At 44.5% G+C, this 22,877-nt stretch overlaps 1 protein-coding gene across 1 annotated transcript; it reads left to right on the top strand.

Annotated features, from left to right (window-relative positions):
• The first annotated feature begins 349 nt into the window (after positions 1 to 349).
• NOCT (nocturnin) lies at positions 350 to 21,880 on the top strand. The gene is made up of 3 exons (XM_069557084.1): positions 350 to 2,400; positions 18,586 to 18,855; positions 19,957 to 21,880. Exons 1-3 carry the CDS (start codon positions 1,908 to 1,910, stop codon positions 20,778 to 20,780), a joined length of 1,587 nt encoding a protein of 528 aa, XP_069413185.1. The 5' UTR covers positions 350 to 1,907; the 3' UTR covers positions 20,781 to 21,880.
• Positions 21,881 to 22,877: the final 997 nt, after the last annotated feature.

Genomic DNA, 22,877 nt, shown 5'->3' with positions numbered 1-22,877 from the left:
AGTTGCAGTGAGCAGGGGCTACTCTCGAGTTGTGGCATGCTGGCTTCTCATCGCGGTGGCTTCTCTTGTTGCGGAGCACAGGCTCTAGGGCACTAGGGCTTCAGAAGTTGTGGCACACGGGCTCAGTAGTTGCAGCTCCCAGGCTCCAGAGCACAGGCTCAATAGTTGTGGCGCCCGGGTTCGGCTGCTCCCCTGTATCCCTGGCAACTTCCGGGACCAAGGATTGAATCTGTGTCTCCTGCATTGGCAGATGGACTCTTTACCGTTGAGCCACCAGGGTTGGCTACCAGTCAACCTGGGGATTTAGCCACCAGCCCCCTAAATGAATTTGAAGTGAATAAAGTTTTTATTTATATTTTTCTGATTGTTTATAAGTATACAGTATTTAGCATATACCAAAAATAATGCTACTGACCCAGTTTCAGGAGACCATGCTCTTTGAATCCCTTTTAATAATTTATTAAACAGTTTATATTCAAACAGTCCTTTTAATTTTTCAGAGCACTTTAATTTCAACACTTTATTATGGATATTTCCAAACATATGGAAAAGAAAAAGAACTGTGAGTGAATTCCCACAGACCCTAGATTCTAAGTCAACATTTTGCTATATTGGCAGAACACTTTTTATGGACTAGTTTGATCACCTTTTATTTGACCTAATGACTAAGGTATGACTTTCTATAGATAAGGAAAGTAAGACTAAGAGATTTAACGATTTGCCAAGGAGGGTGTCTCCCAGTAGTTATGACCAACCTTGTCAGCTGACGCATCCACACCCTCTGATCTTACAAATATTTTGAATATCCTTAGTAATGAAAAGCTTCCAATTCCACAAGACAGGAGACTCAGCAAAATCATGGGAAAACCAACAAGAAAACATTTCTAGGTCATAAATCTTTCAGAGAGGAACCGAGTCTTGGGGCATCTCTCCCACTCACCCCACTTCCTGTCCTGGTTAGTCATCATTTCCTGCCCAAGCTGAGACAGTTTCTTCCATTCATTCTTTTCCAGTACCAGATGCAAGTCTAGAATATCTTTCATATCAGCTAGTTTACTCTCTCCTGCCTTTTCACACGCCCGAGATACTTGACCTCCAATGACAGCACGGCCCTAAGACATATCCTTGCCCAGCTTACAAACAGCTCACCCCTTTCTACCATATTAAGTCTAATACAATCTCTGCCTTCCGCAGTGTAACCTATCCAAGTATCTGCCTTACTTCTTCACTTCCATCCTACGTAAGAGATGTTGCAGCAAAGATACCTAGGGCTTTTTGCTTTATTCCCTTTTTCGCCTGCGTAAATCACCACCACTTTCTCCCAAATTCCACAAATGCAAATCCAAGTCATGGCTCTTCTAATAAGCCTTCTAGAAAACCCAGGCGTGTTACGACCTCTATCGCCAAATTTACATAAACTTATGGCACTGATCTTAATCTACCTTGTACAGCTTTATGGTCTGATCTGCCACATTGGGCTTCCTTTGCCTGAGGATAATTCTTGAGGAAAGGGACGTTGTCTTACTCAGCGTCGCCCTCGCACACAGTAGGGGCTTTATCGTGCTTAATTTCGTTTTAACGCAACACATCCCGCCGAAAGGGTGGGGGAGAGACACCCTCTGCCGGATTCTCACTTACACGCGTACACGGATGCTGTCTTTTACTCGGACACACACGTGTCCCCCGGGCCACAGCCTGGAACGGTCTTGGGACTCCCAGCCTGTGGGCGTTTCCACTCCACCCAGCGGAAGGGGAGGCTCATTTCTTTAAAACTGCCTTCAGGGGTATTTGTTACCTTGGACCTCCCACAGCCTCCACCCTATAAACAGCTGAAGATCTGCGTCATCTCAAAGCAGGATCACTCCGGTTCTACGAATCCCTGCCAGGTCGCGCCGGGCGCAGGTCCCATGGACACCCCCTCCCTGGTTCGCTTGGTAGCGCCCGCTTTGTCAGCGCGCTGCGCTCGCCGGTTACCCTCCAGCTCCAGCCGGCCCGCGGCAGACAGCGCCTCCACTTCACAGCATCCGCAGCTTCGTTCGCGCCGTCTCGGGCTCGTCTGCCTGCGACCTTCCCCCGGGCCGCGGCTGGTAGAGAAGGAGCCCCGGAGCCTCTGCTCGGACGGCCCCAAGAGTCTGCTGGGCTCGCCCGCCTCGGCGGGGCCCGCAGGTCGGTGGGGCGCGCGAGGGGCCGCGGCGGTTTTGGCGGCGGCGCCCGGCATGTATCAGAGCCCGCGGCGGCTCTGCTCCGCCCTGCTGCAGAGGGACGCGCCCGGCCTGCGCCGCCCGCCCGGCCCGCCGCCGCGCCGCCTCTCGCCCACGGCCGCCCCGCGGCTCCCGTCCCCCCGGCTCCTGGCGGCGGCTTCGGCGGCCCGCGAGGTCGCGAGGTCGTGCTCCCGAACAGGTGAGTGCACCGCCGTTCCGGGCGGAGAACGCGGCGGCCGCCACCTGGAAACGGCGGGGAATGAATGGGAAGCCGGGGGCTGCCGGGCGGTGGGGTGCGACCGGGAAGCGGTTCCTCTTCTCCCTGAGCCGCCGTCTCTGCTCTCCTTTGCCGCTCTGCCCTCGCCTTTTCTTGCCTGGGGCTTGCACCGCGTCCGGTAAGAGCTGCAACCCGGTGCTAGGTTCCCGTTTAATCCTTCCCGTTTGATGCCGCGGTTTTAGTATTTCTCCCTCTTGACCTACGTTATCTTTTTCCCTTCCGAAGCCGCAGATTGTTTTACTTATTGCGCTAATGGTGGAACATTTTATGCAATATGTATATGAAGTTACGCTTACCTGATCCTGTGGCCTGCGTGGCTTAGATGGTATGAGTTTTGAAAAACGTATGAACACGCATTGAATCTTTGGACATCTACTTGAATTTTGGGGGAGCCTTCCGGTCTTAATATTTGCATCATTATGCGTCCTGTATACCTGGGGTTAAGATCTTGTAAAGATGATGCCATCTCTTTGCCAAGAACCTGTTCTATAGGTCACGTGCTCTGGATTTTACTTGGGTTGCAGGGAAGGAAACGCCAGGCAGAATCTTATTTCCCTGACCAGGGATCGAACCTGCGCTCCTTGCATTGGAAGCGTGGAGTCTTAACCACTGGACCCGCAGGGAAGTTCCCTGGATTTTCCCTTTTTAGGCCACTGAAGTTTCTGCCTGAGGCCTCAGTACCGCGGCCACAATTTACATACAAATTAGTCATAGTGTAAAAATTAATAAAGCTTTTCTTTCAAGAGTGGGCAGTTTCATCACGCTAGCAGGTATATTTTAGTCGTACTCAAGTTTATTGCTGTTTAAGACGTATGGACATCTGAAATTGTAAACGACTACCTTTTGCTCCAAAAGTTTTGTGTTCTCTTTTACGCCGCCCCACCCGGGTTGCCGGATCTTAATTCCCCCACCGGGGATTGAACCCCCAGGGCAGAGAAAGAAAAGGCGGAGCCCTAAACACTGGACTGCCAGGGAATTCCCAAGTTTTGTATTAACTTCAGAACAGATAGAGCAGTAGAAAGAGTATGTTCAATGTGGCTTTCTTTACTGAAAATGATCACCCAAAGTGTGATTGAAGTCAAGATTTTAAACTCTATTCAGATGATTGGCCTCTATTCAGATTATTGGCGGATGTTTAGATTGAGACATTCTTTTTAAAATTAGGATTTTCTTTTTGTGAAGGGACCTTGCCGGCGGCCAGCGGTTAAGACTGCGTTTCCACTGCAGGGGTCACAGATTCCACCCTTGGCCAGGGAACTAAAGTCTCGCATGCCACCCAGCGTGACCAAAAATAAAAAATATTAGGATGTTAAACTGATTACTGGAGACTAAACTCTTGTCCTTTTTTTTAAAAAAAGGATGAACCTGACAGTCATTGAGATGTTCTTTGCAGTTCTGTAGGAATTTGGCATTTGTGAAATAACTGTTAGAATGGGAGAATTTCTAGAGGCATACTGTTGGGTTTGAGGTGGGAGAAGTAAAAGAAAATCAACTGGTGTCTTCTGTAGCACCATATCTCTTGTCTTAACCTATTTCCTTCGGGTCCTGGAGCAGAGTTAGCCAGTAGGTTCATTTTGGGAATACACATAGTTTGTGTAATACAGATAAGAGCTATGCTCTTAGCCAGAAGAAGGGTCAGGACATGTTGGATCTTAGGCCTTTGACATAGAAAGATGCTTAATGAAATTTCTGGAAGTCCCCTGAAATCCCCTAGTTTTAGAAAGAAATTGAAAGGATTATGGCTGTTAAACTACTACAAGAGCTAGAGCAGTTTCGCATTTTGCTCAGTTTTGGCTTCAGCTGCTTGTTGGGAGAAACTCGTGAATGCATTCATTTGCATATCCTTTGATCGCTCATTCATTCAAAAAGTCTTTCTGTTTCTGGTCTGTCTATTGTTAGTCGTTCGGAGGTGTTTCTTTGCGACCCCACGAACTGTAGCCCGCCAGGCTTCTCTTTCCGTGGGATTCTCCAGGCACCAATACTGTGGAGTGGATTGCTGTTCCCTTCTCCAGAGGATCTTCCTGACCCAGGAATCGAACCCTGGCCTCCTGCATTGCAGGCAGATTCTTTACCATTTGAGCTAGGTGCCACTTTATAGGAGGTAAAAGAATGTGAGACATGGTCTGCCTCTGAGTTTAGTGCCCAGTCAGAGAGACGGGTTTTGCTCAAAGACCTGAGTGTTTAAAGAAATAAAACAACTTTTATTATTCTCCTTCAGTTAAAGGTTTGCAAATGGCACAAGGGTGCTGGAGAGCATGAAGTCCCTTCCATCAGTGGTGATCATTTTGGCTTCAGAAAGTGGTTGGCATTTGAATTGGTCCTTGGAGTACAGTTAAGATTGAAAGAGATTAAAAACATTTTGCTTGGGGAAAGCCAGGAGCAAAGTGGAAGGTGTGAGGCATGGATGGTGGCAGGGTGAAAGAGGAGGTACTTTGCCAAATGTTTCCCAAGATTCATAGGTCCTATTCTAGACTTAATAAAAAGAATTGTTATGGCTGGGTCCTGAATTCCACATTACTTAACAAAATGACAACATAAATAAAAAGCAGATTATTGTTATTACAGGCCTCAAGGTTTAGACATCTGGCTAGAGAAAGTCTTCAAGAAACTGAAAGCTATAATTCGCTCACTCCAGCATCTTTTGGGGTGCATGTGTGCTGAGTCGCTTCAGTTATGTCTCACTCTTTGGGACCCTATGGGTCATAAGCCCGCCAGACTCCTCTGTGCATGGGATTTCCCAGACAGGAATACTGGAGTGGGGTGCCATGTCCTTAGCCAGGGGATCTTCCCAACCCAAGGATAAAACCCAAGCCTCTTGACGTCTTGCATTGACAGGTAGATTCTTTACCACTAGCACCACCTGGGAAGCTCCAGTCTTTGTAGGGGGGCGGGGGGGCTGCTAAATCCCAAGTTGACCCTATTTGTTAATCAGTTCCTTCATAACTTAGGCCCTGTGGCAGTCAGATGTCACTGGAAAGGTGAGTGTAGCCCCTTTGCAGTCATCAGATGCTGGGTTATTCGAATTTAAAGGGGACCTTTTCTCATGGAAGGGTCACACGGCCCGTAGAGAAACAGCAGCTGTCAGTTACTCTGCTGGATGAAACATGGTCTGATGTCACCTATGGGTTTATAGATGCCACCTCCTCAGATAATGAAGAGTTGGCTGAAATACTGTTCTCTACCACTGGAACACATTGCTTTTTTTTCTTGGTATGATTTTAAAAGCAAATACCAGCTCATCTGAGGAGGCGGTTTTATTTAGTATGTCCTTTAACAATGTGAGTAATCTGCTTATGAGAGAGAAGTGCAACAGCTTGTAATTATCAAGCTTCTATAGAAATATATTTTCTTTGTAGGAGAACAGGCTATTTGTTTTCCTATAGCATTCAACGGCAAGAGCTTAAATACAGTGAGTTACTGGGGGCTTTTGAATTAGAAACCATGATAGCAACTGATCCATAAGTTTTACTGAACACAGTACACTTAAAAGGCCAAATGTTTTATTGTCTCATGACTAATTGTATTGGAAATTAAGATCTGTGATCAGGATTCCTAGGACTCTGCTAACCACTTGAATGGTTATCCCATTTGAATGCAAGGATGATGTGCATGGGCGCTTAGTTCCATAGTAAACCCACTTGTACTTCAATGAAAATTTTGGGGTTTGTTATTTTTTAAAAAATATTTGGCTGTGCAGTCCATGGGATCTTTGTTGAGACATGTGGAAACTGGTTCCTGGGGACCGGGATCTAACCCAGCCCCCTGCATTGGGAGCACAGTGTCCTAGCCAGGAAGTCCCTGGCTTTGCTGTTTCAGAGTGGGGAGAGCAGCCTTCCTATAGGAAAGAGTATGACCTCAAGCAAAAATCTCAGCTGTCTTCTTGTCTCTATGTGATCTCAGAGCAGCACCTGAAACCTACCAGCTACACAGAACGCAGCATCAGTGTCAGGGATGTGGGCGGGAATGTCCAGGAGAAAGAGGGCTACGAAAAAAATCATACCTGTCAGATTTAAATGTCTTTATAAAATGCAGCCCCCCCTCTTCCCCACCCCACCATGGGTGGGTTCCTCATCCAAGGTTGGTTGAATCCCCAGATGCAGATACCAAGGGTGTACATCATTATATAAAAGGAGCTTAGGCATCCAGATTTTGGACATCCAAGGAGAGTCCTGGAACCCATCCCCGAGGGATGACTACTGTTTTTTTTTTTTTTTCCAGTAAAACGCTATCAAAAGAATGGCTGGGTCCCACTCAGATCATCTGAATTTTAGTTTCTGCAAGTGGGCCTTGAGCATCTGCTAGTTCTGATGTATAGCCTGGGCAGACAGCCAGTGAGACACTTGCTTTGCTAAATGCTTGGAAGCCTGCTAGAAGTTTCTTAACTAGCGTCCCCAGAAGTTAGTCTCCAGTAGAGACGGCTCTTGGATTCTGAGGGATTGTGCAGAATGGTTTAAACCTGCTTTTCCCCTTTGGAACTGCAGTAGTCTGAGAAGTTACGTGGAGCCGGGATCATGGAGCAGTAAAGAGAAGTTGCAGTAGGGTGTCCAGGAAGTGCCTCGTGCATCATTTTCCTTTGCTTTTCCCAGCCTGTCCCCCACTCTGAGCGTCCAGTGCTGGGGCAGGTCCATCCAGTACAGGGTGCAAGGATGTTATTTTCGCATATCCTACTGACACCCTGGACGTGATGGTTTTCTGTTTCCTTTATGTTTTACTTTTCACTGGGGGGGTTGCTGAAGATGTTCATCTTTCAGATTTTCTAGGTCAAATAGATTTGCTGAGACGTGTTCTACAATTAATTTCTCTTTCCAGTGGTTCATTCTAAATTTTATTTGGAAAATTTTCAGGACAATTTTAAAATATAATTTTTTTAAAAAAAATAACATATCTGTTAATTTTGCCTCAGAACCTCTATCTCTTTGACAGTACCCATTATCCTCTAGAAGTTGAGGATTGTTTGTCCTTGGTGTTCAAAAGTTCTGTCAGGGTAAATGTTTTAGCATCAGATGAGCCCATTCAGTCTAAGGACATACCGTTCTTTTTTTTTTTTTTTTTTTTGCTGTGCTGGGCCTTCATTGCTGTGTGGCCTTTTCTCTAGTTATGGAGAGCAAGGGGTACTCTCTAGTCGCAATTCACGGGCTTCTCATTGTGGTGGCTTCTTGTTGCAAAATGGAGCAATGGTCCTCAGGTGCAAGTTCTTCGGAAGTTGCAGCTCCCAGGTTCTTGAGCATAGGCTCAATAGTTGAGCACAGGCTTAAGCTGCTCCCCGGCATGTGGGATCTTCCCAGATCAGGGACTGAGCCCGTTGCTCCTGCACTGGTAGGCAGATTCTTTACCACTGATCCACCAAGGAAGCGCCAGGACATACCATTCTTTAGCCCAGGAAGATTTCTATTTCTTGAATTTTATCATTTTCATCACTATTTTATCACATTCCCTGTTGTCATATTATTAAACTCCTGCTAGACAGATTGTCCATATGGATCCACCCTCTGTGGCTCCTCTTGCATTTTTAAAGAATTTATCTCTTTATATTTCATGAGATTTTTTTTGAACATGTCTATTTTGCAGTTGTTTACACTTTTTGGACATTTTCTAATTCTCTGCTCCTTTCTTCATAGAAGCCTAGTTTTTCTTTGTGTCCTATATAGTTGTGTGAGCCTGTTTCTCCCCGGACCTTTCCTCCTGGGAGAGCAGTTTGCATTCTCTGTAGTTGGGGAGATTTGGGGGTGGGGGGTGCAGGCAGGCTCCCTTCTCTATTCTCCAATGCTTTGCTCACCCCTCCAGCCACGCCTTCAGAAATATCCCTGAGGTCCATGGTTAGCACCTGGTCTCCTCTGCCTCCCTTCCCGTCCATCCAGGGCCCACATCTCTGAAGCCTGTTCTCCAGCTGGCAGAGGCCACCCTCTTCTGTCTGAGAGGGGAAGTGACAGAACTGGGAGCTGTCTCAAATAAAACACCACTGCTGAGAGAATGACCCTAATGATGGCCCCTTCGCCTCTTCCTGCCCTCTGTCGTGGTGGACTTAGCTTTGGGTTTCTGCAAAGCTCCCTTGGGAAGAGCCATATTTAATTTACCTTTGGTAGTTTGTGCTGCATTGCCCTCCACCCTGGGTTCTCTGTTAATTCACACCTGTCTCTGTCTTCCTGGAATTGTTTCTTAAGCCCGCTGGTGGCATCCTGTCTGATTTTACCCATATTCTTTCAGTCTTCAGAAAAATATGCATGTGTGTACTTTATTCCGGAAAGCTCTTAGGAAGGAGAATAATGTATTTTTGGCCTCATGTCAGATAAATAATGTACATTATTTATCAATTCCCATCTTAAAAATGAGTCATTGGACTGGAGATAACTGCTGCCAGTGTCACCACACATTTTAAAAAGATGATCCTTTTCCTACATGTGCTGTGATTGTTCCAGCAAGGTTATGGAAATCTATATATGAAAATTAGTTTTTCCCTATTTTAAATGACTGAGTCTTTCGTTGATTTTTGTGAAGTATGTACAAATGGACTGTACAACTCATAATCTAAAGCAAGAGTCTGCAAACTTTTCTGTAGAGAGCCAGCTAGTATATATTGGGCTTAATAGACTAAATACTTGTTACAGCTATTCAGCTTGGCTGCTATAGTGTGGAAGTAGCTGAAGACAATACACAAATCTTATTTATGGATACTGATGTTGCAGTTTTGGATGATTTTCACATGTCAGGAAATATTACAATTTATTTCTTTCAACCATTTAAAACTATAAGCAGCCATAGGCATCTCATACAGGGCACTGGGAGATGTATGTGGACCTCTGACCCACAGGGAGGAATAGCAGCATACTCCTTAGCTCTGTATTTCATTCATAGCTGTGAACCCAGAGCACCCCTTGAGCTCCTGGGAGTGTTAAGGATGGACACCAGGTAGTGCCACAAACCTGAAGTCTTAGTTGGTGGAGAGCAGCTGTCACACCAGGTTTCTGCCTTTTCAATTTTCAGTTTTCTAGCATTTTGCTTGGAAGAGTCTGACTTGCGCAAATGCTTGGCCAGCCCACTCATAATCAACCACCAGTTTTAATACGCTAAGCTAAGTATTCATTGTGGAGGGATTTCTCTTTCCCTAGCCATATTTTCAAGATGAATCTGGCATGACTGAAGGGACAGCTCTGCTTTGTCCAGAACACACTGGGGTATTCTTGTGTCTGACTGCTGCCTAGCAAAGAAAGGTCACTGGGATTGTCACTGTGTCTAGGAGCTTGTATTTATAGACCCGCTAGGTTGGGAGACATGACCTTCACTTGATATCTCTAGTAATGCCATGTGCCAGTAAAGCGGGTCATTGCACCGCTTTGTACACCTTGTGCTGTGCCAGTGTGCACGCCCTGATGGCGGTGACTTGGGCAGAGGGACGAGGTGAAATTGGACCTTTGTTAACTGCCATGCGCGCCCCTGGCACAGCTCCATCTGGTCATCCTGACTCTGGGTCAGCACCGGCAGAGACAGTTGATGAGCAGTGGTCCAAGGTGCAGGCAGCCGTCCCAGGGCCAGGTCCTTTGCTAATTGTGCAGTCAGTCTCTGCGTCTATAAAATGGATAATACAATACCTACTTTGCTGGGTTGTTGGAAAGATAAGAGCGGTACATGCTTGGCTCTCAAATGTTAATAGCTGCTCTTGAATTGATGCTTTTGAACTGTGGTGTTGGAGAAGACTCTTGCGAGTCCCTTGGACTGCAAGGAGATCCAACCAGTCCATTCTGAAGGAGATCAATCAGCCCTGGGATTTCCTTGGAAGGAATGATGCTAAAGCTGGAACTCCAGTACTTTGGCCACCTCATGCGAAGAGTTGACTCATTGGAAAAGACTCTGATGCTGGGAGGGACTGGGGGCAGGAGGTGAAGGGGACAACAGGGGATGAGATGGCTGGATGGCATCACTGACTTGATGGACGTGAGTCTGAGTGAACTCCGGGAGTTGGTGATGAACAGGGAGGCCTGGAGTGCTGTGATTCATGGGGTTGGAAAGAGTCGGACGCGACTGAACTGAACTGAATCCCAGAAAGAAAAGTAACCAAATAGCTGCCATTTAGAATGCACTAGGTATAGCTGGTTTAACTCTCTTGTCCCTCATAGTAACACATTGAAGTAGGTCATGGTGATCCCAAGATGAAGAAACAGAGCCACAGAAATAACTTGTTCAGGATCTGATTAGTGAAAAGAGAAGCCATGATTTCTGGAAACCAGTCAACCTACCGTGAGTCCATAAACAAGGCAGATATAGTCCCTATCTTCATGGAACTAACGAGTGAAGAACAGTGGTTGTAATTTAAATATTAAGGGTGACTTAAGGTTCTTACTTGTGGCTCAAGAGGGTAAAGCATCTGCCTGCAATGCGGGAGACCCAACTTTGATCCTTGGGGTCGGGAAGATCCCCTGGAGAAGGAAATGGCAACCCATTCCAGTATTCTTGCCTGGAAAATCCCATGGATGGAGGAGGCTGGTGGGCTACAGCCCACGGGGTTGCAAAGAGTTGGACATGACTGAGCGACTTCACTTTTACTTCTCAAGTACGAGAAGGCCATGTGTAAGACAAAGGGAGCCGCTGGAACTTGATCCATGAAGCTGTGAGCCATGGGGACTGTGAATCTATTGATTTATTCATTAAGTGTTAAATAAACATATTGCATACCCAACATCCAAGCTGTTTTAGGTCGATGGTTGTCTTGTGAATATTTTGAAGGTGACCACATTTATTCAGGAGTCTTCAGGGGACCAGTGAAAATTAGCTGCTGAATTAAGTTTTCAAACCTTTCTGAGGTGATTCAGCACAATGGCCAGTGGGTGGCAGCACAGGCTTGCTGTTCCAATGATGCTGTCCTGTGATGTCTGGCCTTTAGGGTTTGGCGTGCTTTTCTCTTGGAGGTTTCCGTGGGCCCAAGGTTGGTCAACTCCAGCAGCTTCTCAGGTATGTACCCAGATAATCCTGGCTTTTGTTGAGTTTTTACTTTTTAACCAGCATTTTTTTTCCCCAAATAAAAAGACTGGTTGAAAGAGTGGCACCATTTGACATTTTTGGAAATATCTTCATTTGAAAGTCTGGCTTAATACATGACAGCTGTCTATATCCTCCTAGGTGCTTCTCTATTCAGTCTGTTGTGATATTTTGGTTAAAAGATACGAATCCAGTCTCTCACTGGTTATATAATTGGAGAGAATTATTTTAATAGCCTTTTATGATGATTGTGGGTAGTCTTTTATGGTAGCTTATATTAATAGTTATTTGCAACATCAAATCTGATACCATATCAGTGAACATCTTCTTGGTTATTTGGGAAGTTGGTTAACTAGGTTGTGTGGCTTTTCTAGATGTTATACAATATAGAAATAACCTTAGTAGCTATCACCACCAGTCTTGTCAGAAAAGTTTTTAAGTATTGGGGACTTGTCAGGCTCCTGATGGCAGATGTGTTTTCCAGAATTTTCTCTGGGAAATTTTTCTCATGGGCAAAAATACTGTCAGTTGTTTTCCTTAAAGTGACAGGCTCACTTCTTACATTTTAGTGGATAAATGTCTGCCTTGTATCCATATGTGATTGACTATTTTAAGTTTGTTGGTTCTTTGAGGTGAAGACAGGGGAGAGTTCATTTTGCAGTCCAGACACTCACCTGAGTGCTGTTGCTTAAGGCAGCGTATTTTGTGTGCAGCACAAGTATTTATGTGGACTTTCCTTTTTGTCAAGTATTAAAGATACGTCATCAGGGCTCCAAATTTAACAGAAGTACTTATTGCCGCCTCACTTAAGGACATTGAGGGTAAAGCAGGCAATTTAAAAAATGAATAATGGTGAAGAGCACAGTGGCCCCTACTGGAGCCTGGGTCCACTGCCTGGGTTAAAGCTGACAAAGCAGCGGTTTCATAACAGTTGAAAACGAAGACAGAAAGGATGCCTCAGTGTTAATATGGAAACCCCTTGGCCCCGCATTTCTCCAAAGGTGTCTCAGACATCCCTAATGGCTCTTTGTCTATATATCTATGTATACTATAAGGGACGTGAAATCTGGATGGTATGTCTGACTCCACCTCAGTACCACGTGATTCCTTCTAAACCTTTCCTCATTTATCTGCAGCTTTCCTCTCTCACAGAAATCAGACTCCCACCATCCATTTGTAAAGCATTTTTGGAATTGCTGACACCCACCCCCCCCTCACCCTCCCCCCAGAGAAACAGTTTTGCTAACTTGAGTGCACTTCCTTTAGCAGTTAAAAGCTGTTTGCCAAGGTGACATCATTCCTTTTTTCCTGAAGCCCCTTCTGTGAATTTGTCATATATTTGTAATAGATTTATTTGTCAGAGTCTGCATTTCCTCTTGATCCCTCCTCTTGAACTTTTGAATTTTGCACATTAAAGTTTACTCTTTGTGAGGGATAGTTAAGCCAGTGGATTTTGACAAACACAGTCATGTATGCGTCACCCTAGGGCTGTACAGAGTGGTTCCACTGCCCTAGAGTTACCTTGTCACCCACCGCTCCCTCCCTCAGTCTCTGAATACCATTCCGTATATTTTGCCTTTTCTAGAATGCCCTATGAGTGGGATCGTGCAGTATGTAATTTTTAGGATCTGGCTTCTTCCACTTACAAAATACCTGTGACTTGTTCCCCTCTCTTGTTATGTACTATTTCGTGTGGTTGTATACGGTTGCACATTGAGGGACATCTTTGACTGCTTCCAGTTTGGGCATTTATCAATACAATTGGGTATATACATTTGCATACATATTTTTGAATGAACTTAAGTTTAAGTTCACTTGGGTAAATCCCTAGGGGCATGAGTTCTATATTTATTTTAGACACTGCCAGACTGTCTTCCAGTGAGGCTGTACATGGGAAGCAGTAGGTGGGATGGGTATTGTTTACATATTGGATAGGCTCACCAGCGAAAGCCATCAAGGCCTAGGCCTTTTTTCTGGGCAGATGTTAACATCCTTCAGTATCTAGTTGGAGTCACTGCCACAGAGCTGAAGGGAGAGGTGGGGCCAGGCCTGCCCCAGGCAGGACCAGCACAGACTAAGGTTCGATAGCTTTCGCAAATAAAGGCTTCCCAGTGCGTTGTGTGCCTTTGGTCTACATCCAGAGCACTGAAATGGCTGGTTTTGACACTGGTTCAGGTTTATAATTCTTTTGGGGAGGACTTGTCAGCTCCCTCATGCAGTCGTGCCTGAAGTCTGCTTGATGGGTTTCTTTCTCTAATGTGTCCCCTGTTAGCAAACAGACATGGTAGTCTGCTCCGGAGCTCAGTCCTCCTCTGTCAATAAACATCTCCCGCCTGTTTCCAGTTTGCACCTCTCTCCTGAACATCAGTCATACCTAGCTCCTATTTTCTGCAAACCCTACCCAGTTTTCCTAACCTGTATTGGCAGCTTCATCCTTGTAGTTGCTCAGCCACCCATCTTGGAAACTTTTTTTGACTGCCCTCTCATTGGCCACATCCAAGTCATCAACAGAGCTTGTCGGCTCCAATTCTGGATTTACTCAGAATCCAGCCATTTAAACTGGGCCTAGAACTGGGGCTTTGAGGCCCACATTGCAGTGTGTCCTTTTTTGCTGCAAAGCCTTTGTCTTTAGGTGGTAGATTTAATTTTTGAAAATCCCCAAAAGTCACAAGTAAGGTGACAAAATACAGTAATCCACTATTGGACCAAAACGAGCTTTTTTTGAGCTGAGCTGGCTGTAATAAGAATGTGTTTTCCTTGAGTTTTGTTTGCTAACAGCCCGATAAATTTCCAAAACCAAACCAAAAAAGGACAACAGGGAATGATGAAATTAGAATATCCAGGTTAAGCAGTCTAGAGTAAGTAACAATTCTGATTCTACCATTACTAATGATGATCACTGCAAATAATTCTCTTTTAATATTTTATTTTATTTTTTTATTTGGCTGCTCTGGGTCTTAGTTGTAGCATGTGGGATCTAGCTCCCTGACCAGGGATCGAACCTGGGCCCCCTGCACTGGGAGCTCAGAGTCTTAGCCACTGGACCACAGGGGAAGTCCCCAAATAATTCTTAATTGAACATGCTTGCTTCTTTCTGGTCCCTGCTCTGTCCCACCCCTACCCCCATCCCAAGCTTTTCTTTTTTTGGTTGTACTAAATCCTCATTTGAGTACACTTTGTGTGGATCACAATAAACTGGAAAATTCTGAAAGAGATGGGAAAACCAGACCACCTGACCTGCCTCTTGAGAAACCTGTATGCAGGTCAGGAAGCAACAGTGAGAACTGGACATGGAACAACAGACTGGTTCCAAATAGGAAAAGGAGTACGTCAAGGCTGTATATTGTCACCCTGTTTATTTAACTTACATGCAGAAAAATACCAGTAACCTCAGATATGCAGATGACACCACCCTTATGGCAAAAAGTGAAGAGGGACTAAAAAGCCTCTTGATGAAAGTGAAAGAGGAGAGCAAAAAAGTTGGCTTAAAGTTCAACATTCAGAAAATGAAGATCATGGCATCTCGTCCCATCACTTCATGGGAAATAGATGGGGAAACAGTGTCAGACTTTATTTTGGGGGGCTTCAAAATCACTGCAGATGGTGACTGCAGCCATGAAGTTAAGAGGTGCTTGCTCCTTGGAAGAAAAGTTATGACCAACCTAGATAGCATATTCATAAGCAGAGACATTACTTTGCCGACTAGAGGTCCGTCTAGTCAAGGCTATGGTTTTTCCAGTGGTCATGTATGGATATGAGAGTTGGACTGTGAAGAAAGCTGAGCGCCAAAGAATTGATGCTTTTGAACTGTGGTGTTGGAGAAGATTCTTGAGAGTCCCTTGGACTGCAAGGAGATCCAACCAGTCCATTCTGAAGGAGATCAGCCCGGGATTTCTTTGGAGGGAATGATGGTAAAGCTGAAACTCCAGTACTTTGGCCACCTCATGCGAAGAGCTGACTGATTGGAAAAGACTCTGATGCTGGGAGGGATTGGGGGCAGGAGGAGAAGGGGATGACAGAGGATGAGATGGCTGGATGGCATCACTAAGTCGATGGACGTGAGTTTGAGTGAACTCTGGGAGTTGGTGATGGACAGGGAGGCCTGGAGTGCTGCGATTCATGGGGTTGCAAAGAGTCAGACACGACTGAGTGACTGACTGAACTGAACTGAAATCTTCATTGGCTCACTCTTGGATCACATAGCCAGTGGATATTGTACTATCTTAATCTCATTTAGACTTGCTTTGCTCTGTTTTATACAGCATCACCAGTTTGTATATCAGTATCTCTGGTCATTTTGGTCTAAAGCTTGTTCACTACTTCCAGGGGTGGTTAATACTTTTCTGAGAAGGGCCCAATAGTAAACATTTTGGCTTTGAGTGCCAGAAATTATCCTGTCACGTATTGTGTGCTTGTGAGCATGTATGTAACCTCTGAAGATCAAGGACTGCGGTTGGCCATCCCATGCTGTATTTTCTGGAAGAAGTGCTCCTAGAGTCAGTATTTCAGTTTCGCTAGATGTAAAATTCTTGGCTCACATACCATGAGTCATATATATATATATATATATATAAAGCCTGACATGTTTCAAATATATAACGTCATTTTCTTCTGGTCTAAAAAACATTACAGTTGAAGTCTGACACTCTGGCTTCTAAGTTACTTGCTGTTTCTGGCCTAGAGTCCAAGGGATTTTTTTTCTGTTTCTTTACAGTCCAGTTGGTGTTGGTCCTTCTGGGTTGATAGTCTCAGGTATGTGTGTTTGTCTGTGATACATGTTTTTTTAACCTCATAATTTTTCTTTCAAACCATTGACCTTTTTTTCAGCTTTATTGAGGTATACTTAGCAAACATTGTGTGTATTTGAGGTGTACTGAGTTTGATATTTGTACACATCTTGAAATAATTACCTCAATCAAGCTAATTAACATATCACTCACATAGTGTGTATTTCTGGGGGGTGGTGGAGGGGGCAGTGAGATCACTTAAGATCTAAGATCACTTAGAGGATTTCAAGTATGAGATACAGTATCCTTAACTAAAAGTTGCCTTGCTGTACATTAAACCTCCAGAACTTAATTCATCCTGCATGATCGAAACTTTGTACTCTGAAGAGTTTTCTTGATTTATAGTTTTTAGTATCAATATGTGTTTCATTTCCATGCATTGGTTTTCCTGCTACAAGAACCTTTTTATCCATATGTTGCATCTTTGCTTTAAATAAGTACATAGTATTTGCCACTATCTCTCAAGCTTTATCTCCTCATTTCTTTCTGTTTTACTAATTCTTCACATTGCCTCATTTGTAAGTTTTCTAATTTAGATTACTTTGTCATTTTCTTAATTATCCTATATTATAATGGGATATAATTTTGATTGGCTTTCTGGGCATGTCTTCCAGCACTTTCATTGTGTTAACACATTATACTGTTCCTTGTTCACTTTATATTGAAAGTTTTTAGGAGGAAGTGTGGTTTAGGATAACTCCTTAAATCTTCAACTCCTGTTGGACACAATTAACCTTTTTCACATTCATTTTCGCATGGTACTTGCTCTTTTGTCGCAGCAACCACCCTGAAACTCAGCTTGGCGAAGGTGATGTCATCAGGACGACGCAGACCAGTCCTGTTAAAACTGAACAGCTTCAAGCTGCTCATTTGCCTGCAGCCTGACAGGTGTCAGATATTGGAGCTCTTGTGAGTTTGCCATGATGCCCTGACAGACTGGTCTACTCTTAGGCTATTGCTGATGCTAGAAACCATGCTTGAAGAAAACAGTAGAATTTTTTACCACTTTTTGCTGAACAAGAAGTACAGAAGAAAGATTTTCAAAGTTGTACTGCCAGCTAAGAAGAAAATTTCTTTGGACCCATGTACTCAGATAGGCAAGCAAATTGATTAAAAAAGAATATATTCAAGTCAGACATCCAGGAAACAAGTGTGTGCGTGTGTTCATGCATGTGCCTTTGTGAGAACAGGCTTGCAGGCAGTTGCACGTACACAGAAATGTGTGTTGCGAAAACTGGTGTTTCTTTGCCTCACTTTCTCATTGGGGAGCTACTTTTATAGTCATTGAAAAGGAATGATAGAGCATGCTTGCATCTTGATCTTGATGTTTAAGGCTAGGTCTTAGGGGTGAGCACTTGAATTTGCCTTTGTGACCTGCTATGTAAGGTGAATTCAGTTGCTTGCTAGTATCAGGTGCAATCAGCTTGCCAAATACGTGTTTTAAAAAGACTTTTGTGTCCTTCAAGAGAAGGCAAGGACTTGGATGAGGTCAGGAAATCCAGGTTCCTCCAAACCAGGAATCTTAGCCATGATCCAAGCAGAATCTGGCCTAACTTACACTGTGATGAAGAGAAAACAAGGTTGACCTTTAAAAGAGCAATCACCTGCCTCCTAGTGAGGTGACAGATACCTCTCTCTTCATGTTAACTTGTTGAAGATTGTGCTCTGTTGTCCTTAGTTACTATCCAGTTAGATAAGAATCAGAAGCCCCAGGAAATGGATCTAGACAATGCTTCCTGCACCACCATACCCCACCCTCCCCACCCCCATCTCTCCCCCCACCACCGCCAGCCTCTTTTCTGATTTTTAAAAAATCTGGCAATTAAGATTAGATTGCAGACTATACTGCTCAGTGATGTTGTCAGAATCCTATAGAAAGCCAGAGCTCTATCAGAAATGAATTTAATCCAGCTGATTCTTCCCATAACAGGGATCTGAGTAGATGACACACTAAGAGTCTGCTCTAATGCCATCTCGGAGTAACCAGGCTTTCTGACATTTGGCTCTTCAAAAATGGTCTTGAAGTTCTCATTTAAAATACATAGAAAAAGGAATATGGATTTTGCTTAGCCATGCTTTTGTAAGACTGTGTCTACAAATTATAAAGACAAGTCTCAGGTTAGCATAACCCATAAAGATCAAGGTATTTCAACTGTAGTATTTCAAGTAGTTGTCCTCCTAGAAAGCTAGAACCTGGGAGCTCCTGTAATCCACCCCATAGACCATGAACGTGGCAACGTCGGCCCCAGCTTCTGTGGACACTAACTGCTTTATCTTGTGGTCTCTCTGAGTGAGAACGGGAGAAAGGCAGGAGAAGGCAAAGTGTGTAACCGTGTCTCCTTCCCCGCAGTGTATCCCATGGGAAACGGCACGAGCAGGCTCTACAGTGCTCTCGCCAAGACACTCAACAGCAGCGCGGCGTCCCAGCACCCGGAGTACCTGGTGGCCCCTGACCCAGAGCACCTGGAGCCCATCGACCCCAAAGAGCTCCTGGAGGAATGCAGGGCTGTCCTGCACACCCGGCCCCCGCGGTTCCAGAGGGACTTTGTGGCTCTGCCGGCCGATTGCCCCAGTAGCCACCCTCCCATTAGGGTCATGCAGTGGAACATCCTTGCCCAAGGTAGGCCTGCTGCATCTGCCCCAACCGCCACCGCCTCCCTGCTTCTGCGCATGCCCGGTGCACCTCTGCGTGTGCGGGGGCGAGGTGTCAGGCGAGGGGTGGGGCGGCTAGAGCTCCCGAGGAGCTCTCCCAAGGGGAGGTGGGGAAAGGGAGTCATCTGGTTTTCACTGATAAATCCAGCGACTAAGGGGTATTTCTTACTTCCGCGTTGGTAGACTGCATGTTCAGTGACGGCTTCTGTCTCCCAGCACATCCAGATTTCAAGGCCCCCGTCTCTTATTAGCCTGAAACTTTCTGCTGTCTCCAGCTTTCAGTCCACAGCACTAAGATAGCATTTGCCAAGGAGAAACTGAGTCTACTGAGTGGGCGAGGTAGAATCTTCTGCAGGAAATGTGGAGGGCGGGGGTTGGTCTGGATACTCTGGCCAGATTCTTATCCAAACACACCTTTATTATAATTTGAGGCCAGAGATGTTGCCTCTGTTCTCTGTGCTTTGAGATACTTGTTATGGTAGAAAGGACTCCTTTCCTGGGTCTGCTGGATTTAAAAACAGGTATGTCAGTCAACTTTCTGCAGTGCTGCTGATCATGGAGCTCTTGAAATTTTAAGAAGAAACCAGGGTCACCATTTTTCCCTCCTTTTCTGGAATAGAAGGGCATACTCCCCGACTTTCCATAATTTGATTCATTTTTTTCTTTTCCCAGATATAAGTAAAAGCTGCCCACTTAAAATAGGTTTCATTTATGGTTTCTATAAAGGCCTAGTACTGGGTTAAATGTATTTAGTTCATCTGACATAGCTTAGATCTCTTAGACTACAAAGAACATTGTTTAAAGCTAAAACTTAATGTTTTATGTCCTGGAATATGTGACTTTATTATGTCTTCTGTCCTGGAATAGAGACAGATAGTTTTAATATGAAAGTCAGTTCCTTGCTTCATGTGGATGGTAAGAGGTAATTAGTTTGGAGGTCGGTGCAGTAAGAGAATCCCCCCAGAGCACCTGAAGCAGAGAAAGTACTCTGAAGGTCTTGGGTGACGTCACACCTAAGGAGACCCCCAGGTATTTAGCAGCTGACAACGGACCGGCTTTTTTATTTCAGCTCTTGGAGAAGGCAAAGACAACTTTGTCCAGTGCCCTATCGAAGCCCTCAAGTGGGAAGAAAGGAAGTGTCTGATCCTGGAAGAGATCCTCGCCTACCAGCCCGATATCCTGTGCCTCCAAGAGGTGGACCACTACTTCGACACCTTCCAGCCCCTCCTCAGTAGACTGGGCTATCAGGGCACCTTCTTCCCCAAGCCCTGGTCGCCCTGTCTGGATGTGGAGCACAACAATGGACCCGACGGCTGTGCCTTGTTCTTCCTCCAAAACCGATTCAAGCTGGTCAACAGTGCCAACATCCGGCTGACGGCCATGACGCTGAAGACCAACCAGGTGGCCATTGCCCAGACCCTGGAGTGCAAGGAGTCCAGCCGTCAGTTCTGCATCGCCGTCACCCACCTGAAGGCACGCACCGGCTGGGAGCGATTTCGATCAGCTCAAGGCTGCGACCTCCTCCAAAACCTGCAGGCCATCACCCAAGGGGCCAAGATTCCCCTGATTGTTTGTGGAGACTTCAACGCAGAGCCCACAGAGGAGGTCTACAAGCACTTTGCTTCCTCCAGCCTCAATCTGAACAGCGCCTACAAGCTGCTGAGCGCTGACGGGCAGTCGGAACCTCCGTACACGACCTGGAAGATCCGGACCTCAGGCGAGTGCCGGCACACGCTCGATTATATCTGGTACTCCAGGCAGGCGCTCAGCGTGCGGTCAGCCCTGGATCTGCTCACGGAGGAGCAGATTGGACCCAACCGGCTGCCATCCTTCAATTACCCTTCAGACCACCTGTCCCTAGTGTGTGACTTCAGCTTTAACGAGGAACCTTGATGGACATTTATAAATCCTTGTCTGTGTCTTTTTAATCGCAGGAGTCTTAACCAGGGATGTTTCAGGAAACTGAAATAGAGTAAGTTGACTGAGGAAGGGTTCCCAGTTTCTTCCACTTCTTTGTTTCCAGCATGCCCTTGGGAAGGAACCCCGTTAGCGCACATTAAAACCTTTTCTTCAAAACCTACAGCGAAAAAGGTTTTTGCACTCCAGTATTGCTTTGCATTTTCTTTCCCTTAGGATTAATTATATGTTGATCATTTAAGGGCATTATATTAGGCTTGTTTTGAAGCTTTTTCTGTTAGAGTATACTATATTAAAATAGTAGACTTGCTTGAGTCTCCTATGATTAACAAGTATGCAGGAACAGTGTCTCTAGACAACATTTCAAGTTATTTATTTGTGTTTTTTAATATCAAGTTATGCATGGCAATATTTATTTTTTTATATCTTCATGTAAAATTAAGTAAATTATAACATGAACATGTTAAAACCATGCAAAACATAAGTTATAGAGTAATAATTTATAGTAATTTTCTTAAAGCTTTAAAGATGTTTTTATTGGAATCTAATAAAATAATAGTGTACAAAGGAACTACTTAACCTTGAGGGGTTTTTGTTATTTAAGTGGAAATACCAGTTCTCGATGATCTGTTCTTCATAAATCTTTGCTATGCCTCTGTGCTTTCCATTATTGTGTTTCTTGAAGAGGTTCCATGGCTAGTCTTCATCAGTCACTGTTACTCATTTCCGGTATTCCCTTGGAGTGCTCTTGGTATTCATTTGCAGTCACTCTGCAAATTGTATTGAATGTGCTTTGCACAGTAGATATATTTAGGAGCTGTTATGTGGTAGTGGACAGTAAGACCTTTTCAGAGATGGGAAACTATTCCTGGTCTGCTCATGAGGCTGTGGTTGAGATAAGACAGCCAGGTAACTAGTTTTAAAAGATCTAGAAAGCAGAATAAAAAGAGTTAAAAGGTAAAGATAAAAGGTGAAACTCCTTCCTAATGAAATCCCAGAAAACAGCCCCACTGATTAATATATTTTAACCCATGAGTTGTAAATATTTAAGATTAATAAATAGTCTTTTAAAGCTAGTGTCTTAATATCTTGTTTTTTTAATGCATAGAGAATCTGAGAATAAATTTGGCCTTTTAATACTGTTAATGTGGTGCCCACACAATCCCAGACAGTCAGACCTTCATTTTAAAGTGGACAAAGGTGGCTGTGTAGTTCAAGGCAGCATCTGATGCTGTTTGTGAGGTGTCACTTGGTGACAAGGTTGGAGTCTCCAAAAATAGTTCCTTCAGGTATTCTGCATTTAAAGTGCTTTTGAAACAAATAAGGGTTTCCGTGTATATTGTACACACAAAATATCCAGAAGGAATGGCAAGGAGGAAGAACATATGTACGAGCTGTCATTTGGTTCAGATCTTAGCAGTGACTGAATTTGCACATTGAGAAGCAGAATCCTGATTTGGACAGGCATTAAATATGGCTTACCTACCCTAAAGCACACCAGTTTGAAATCATCATGCCCATATCATAAGTAAATCTGGATGAGAACAAAAGCTAAAAAAGTGTTTCAATTTCAAATGTTAACAGGCTATGGGAGAAGGGTGGGGGCGGGTGGGAATGCCTCTGAGCAAAAGGGCTCCTAGAAATATTACAAGTCATCCTTCAGCATTGCCATGGCGGTAGGCTAAACACATATTTCTCTATGCTTTTGTCTGTATTTGTCTTCATTTAAAAAAAATGTAAACTTTTAGTAGTTTATAAATCTTGCTAGGTGGCACTTTTTTACTTCTCTACTCTTGTAGACAGCTCTGCCTTGTAGACCATCAGTTACCTGAAGGCATAATGGCAAATAACAAACCTCTATTCTGAATTTCTAAAGTATCAATATGTTCCATTACTGAGTTTCTTATTCCATGCCTATGTCCCTTTTGAGCACAGCTTTTCCTTTTATAGCCCATGACATTTTGACTGTGGTTATAATTAGAGTCTTAGAAGGTAAATTGTACAGATTCTTGAGGACAGAGGGAGAGGGAATTGTTTTATTCCTCCATGGCTGTATTTCAGGAGATTCTCCAA

Source organism: Ovis canadensis, chromosome 17 (genome assembly GCF_042477335.2).
Source record: "Ovis canadensis isolate MfBH-ARS-UI-01 breed Bighorn chromosome 17, ARS-UI_OviCan_v2, whole genome shotgun sequence".
Taxonomy (NCBI): domain Eukaryota; kingdom Metazoa; phylum Chordata; class Mammalia; order Artiodactyla; family Bovidae; genus Ovis; species Ovis canadensis.
Note: the sequence above shows the minus strand (reverse complement) of the source record. Positions and strands in the feature narration are given on the sequence as shown.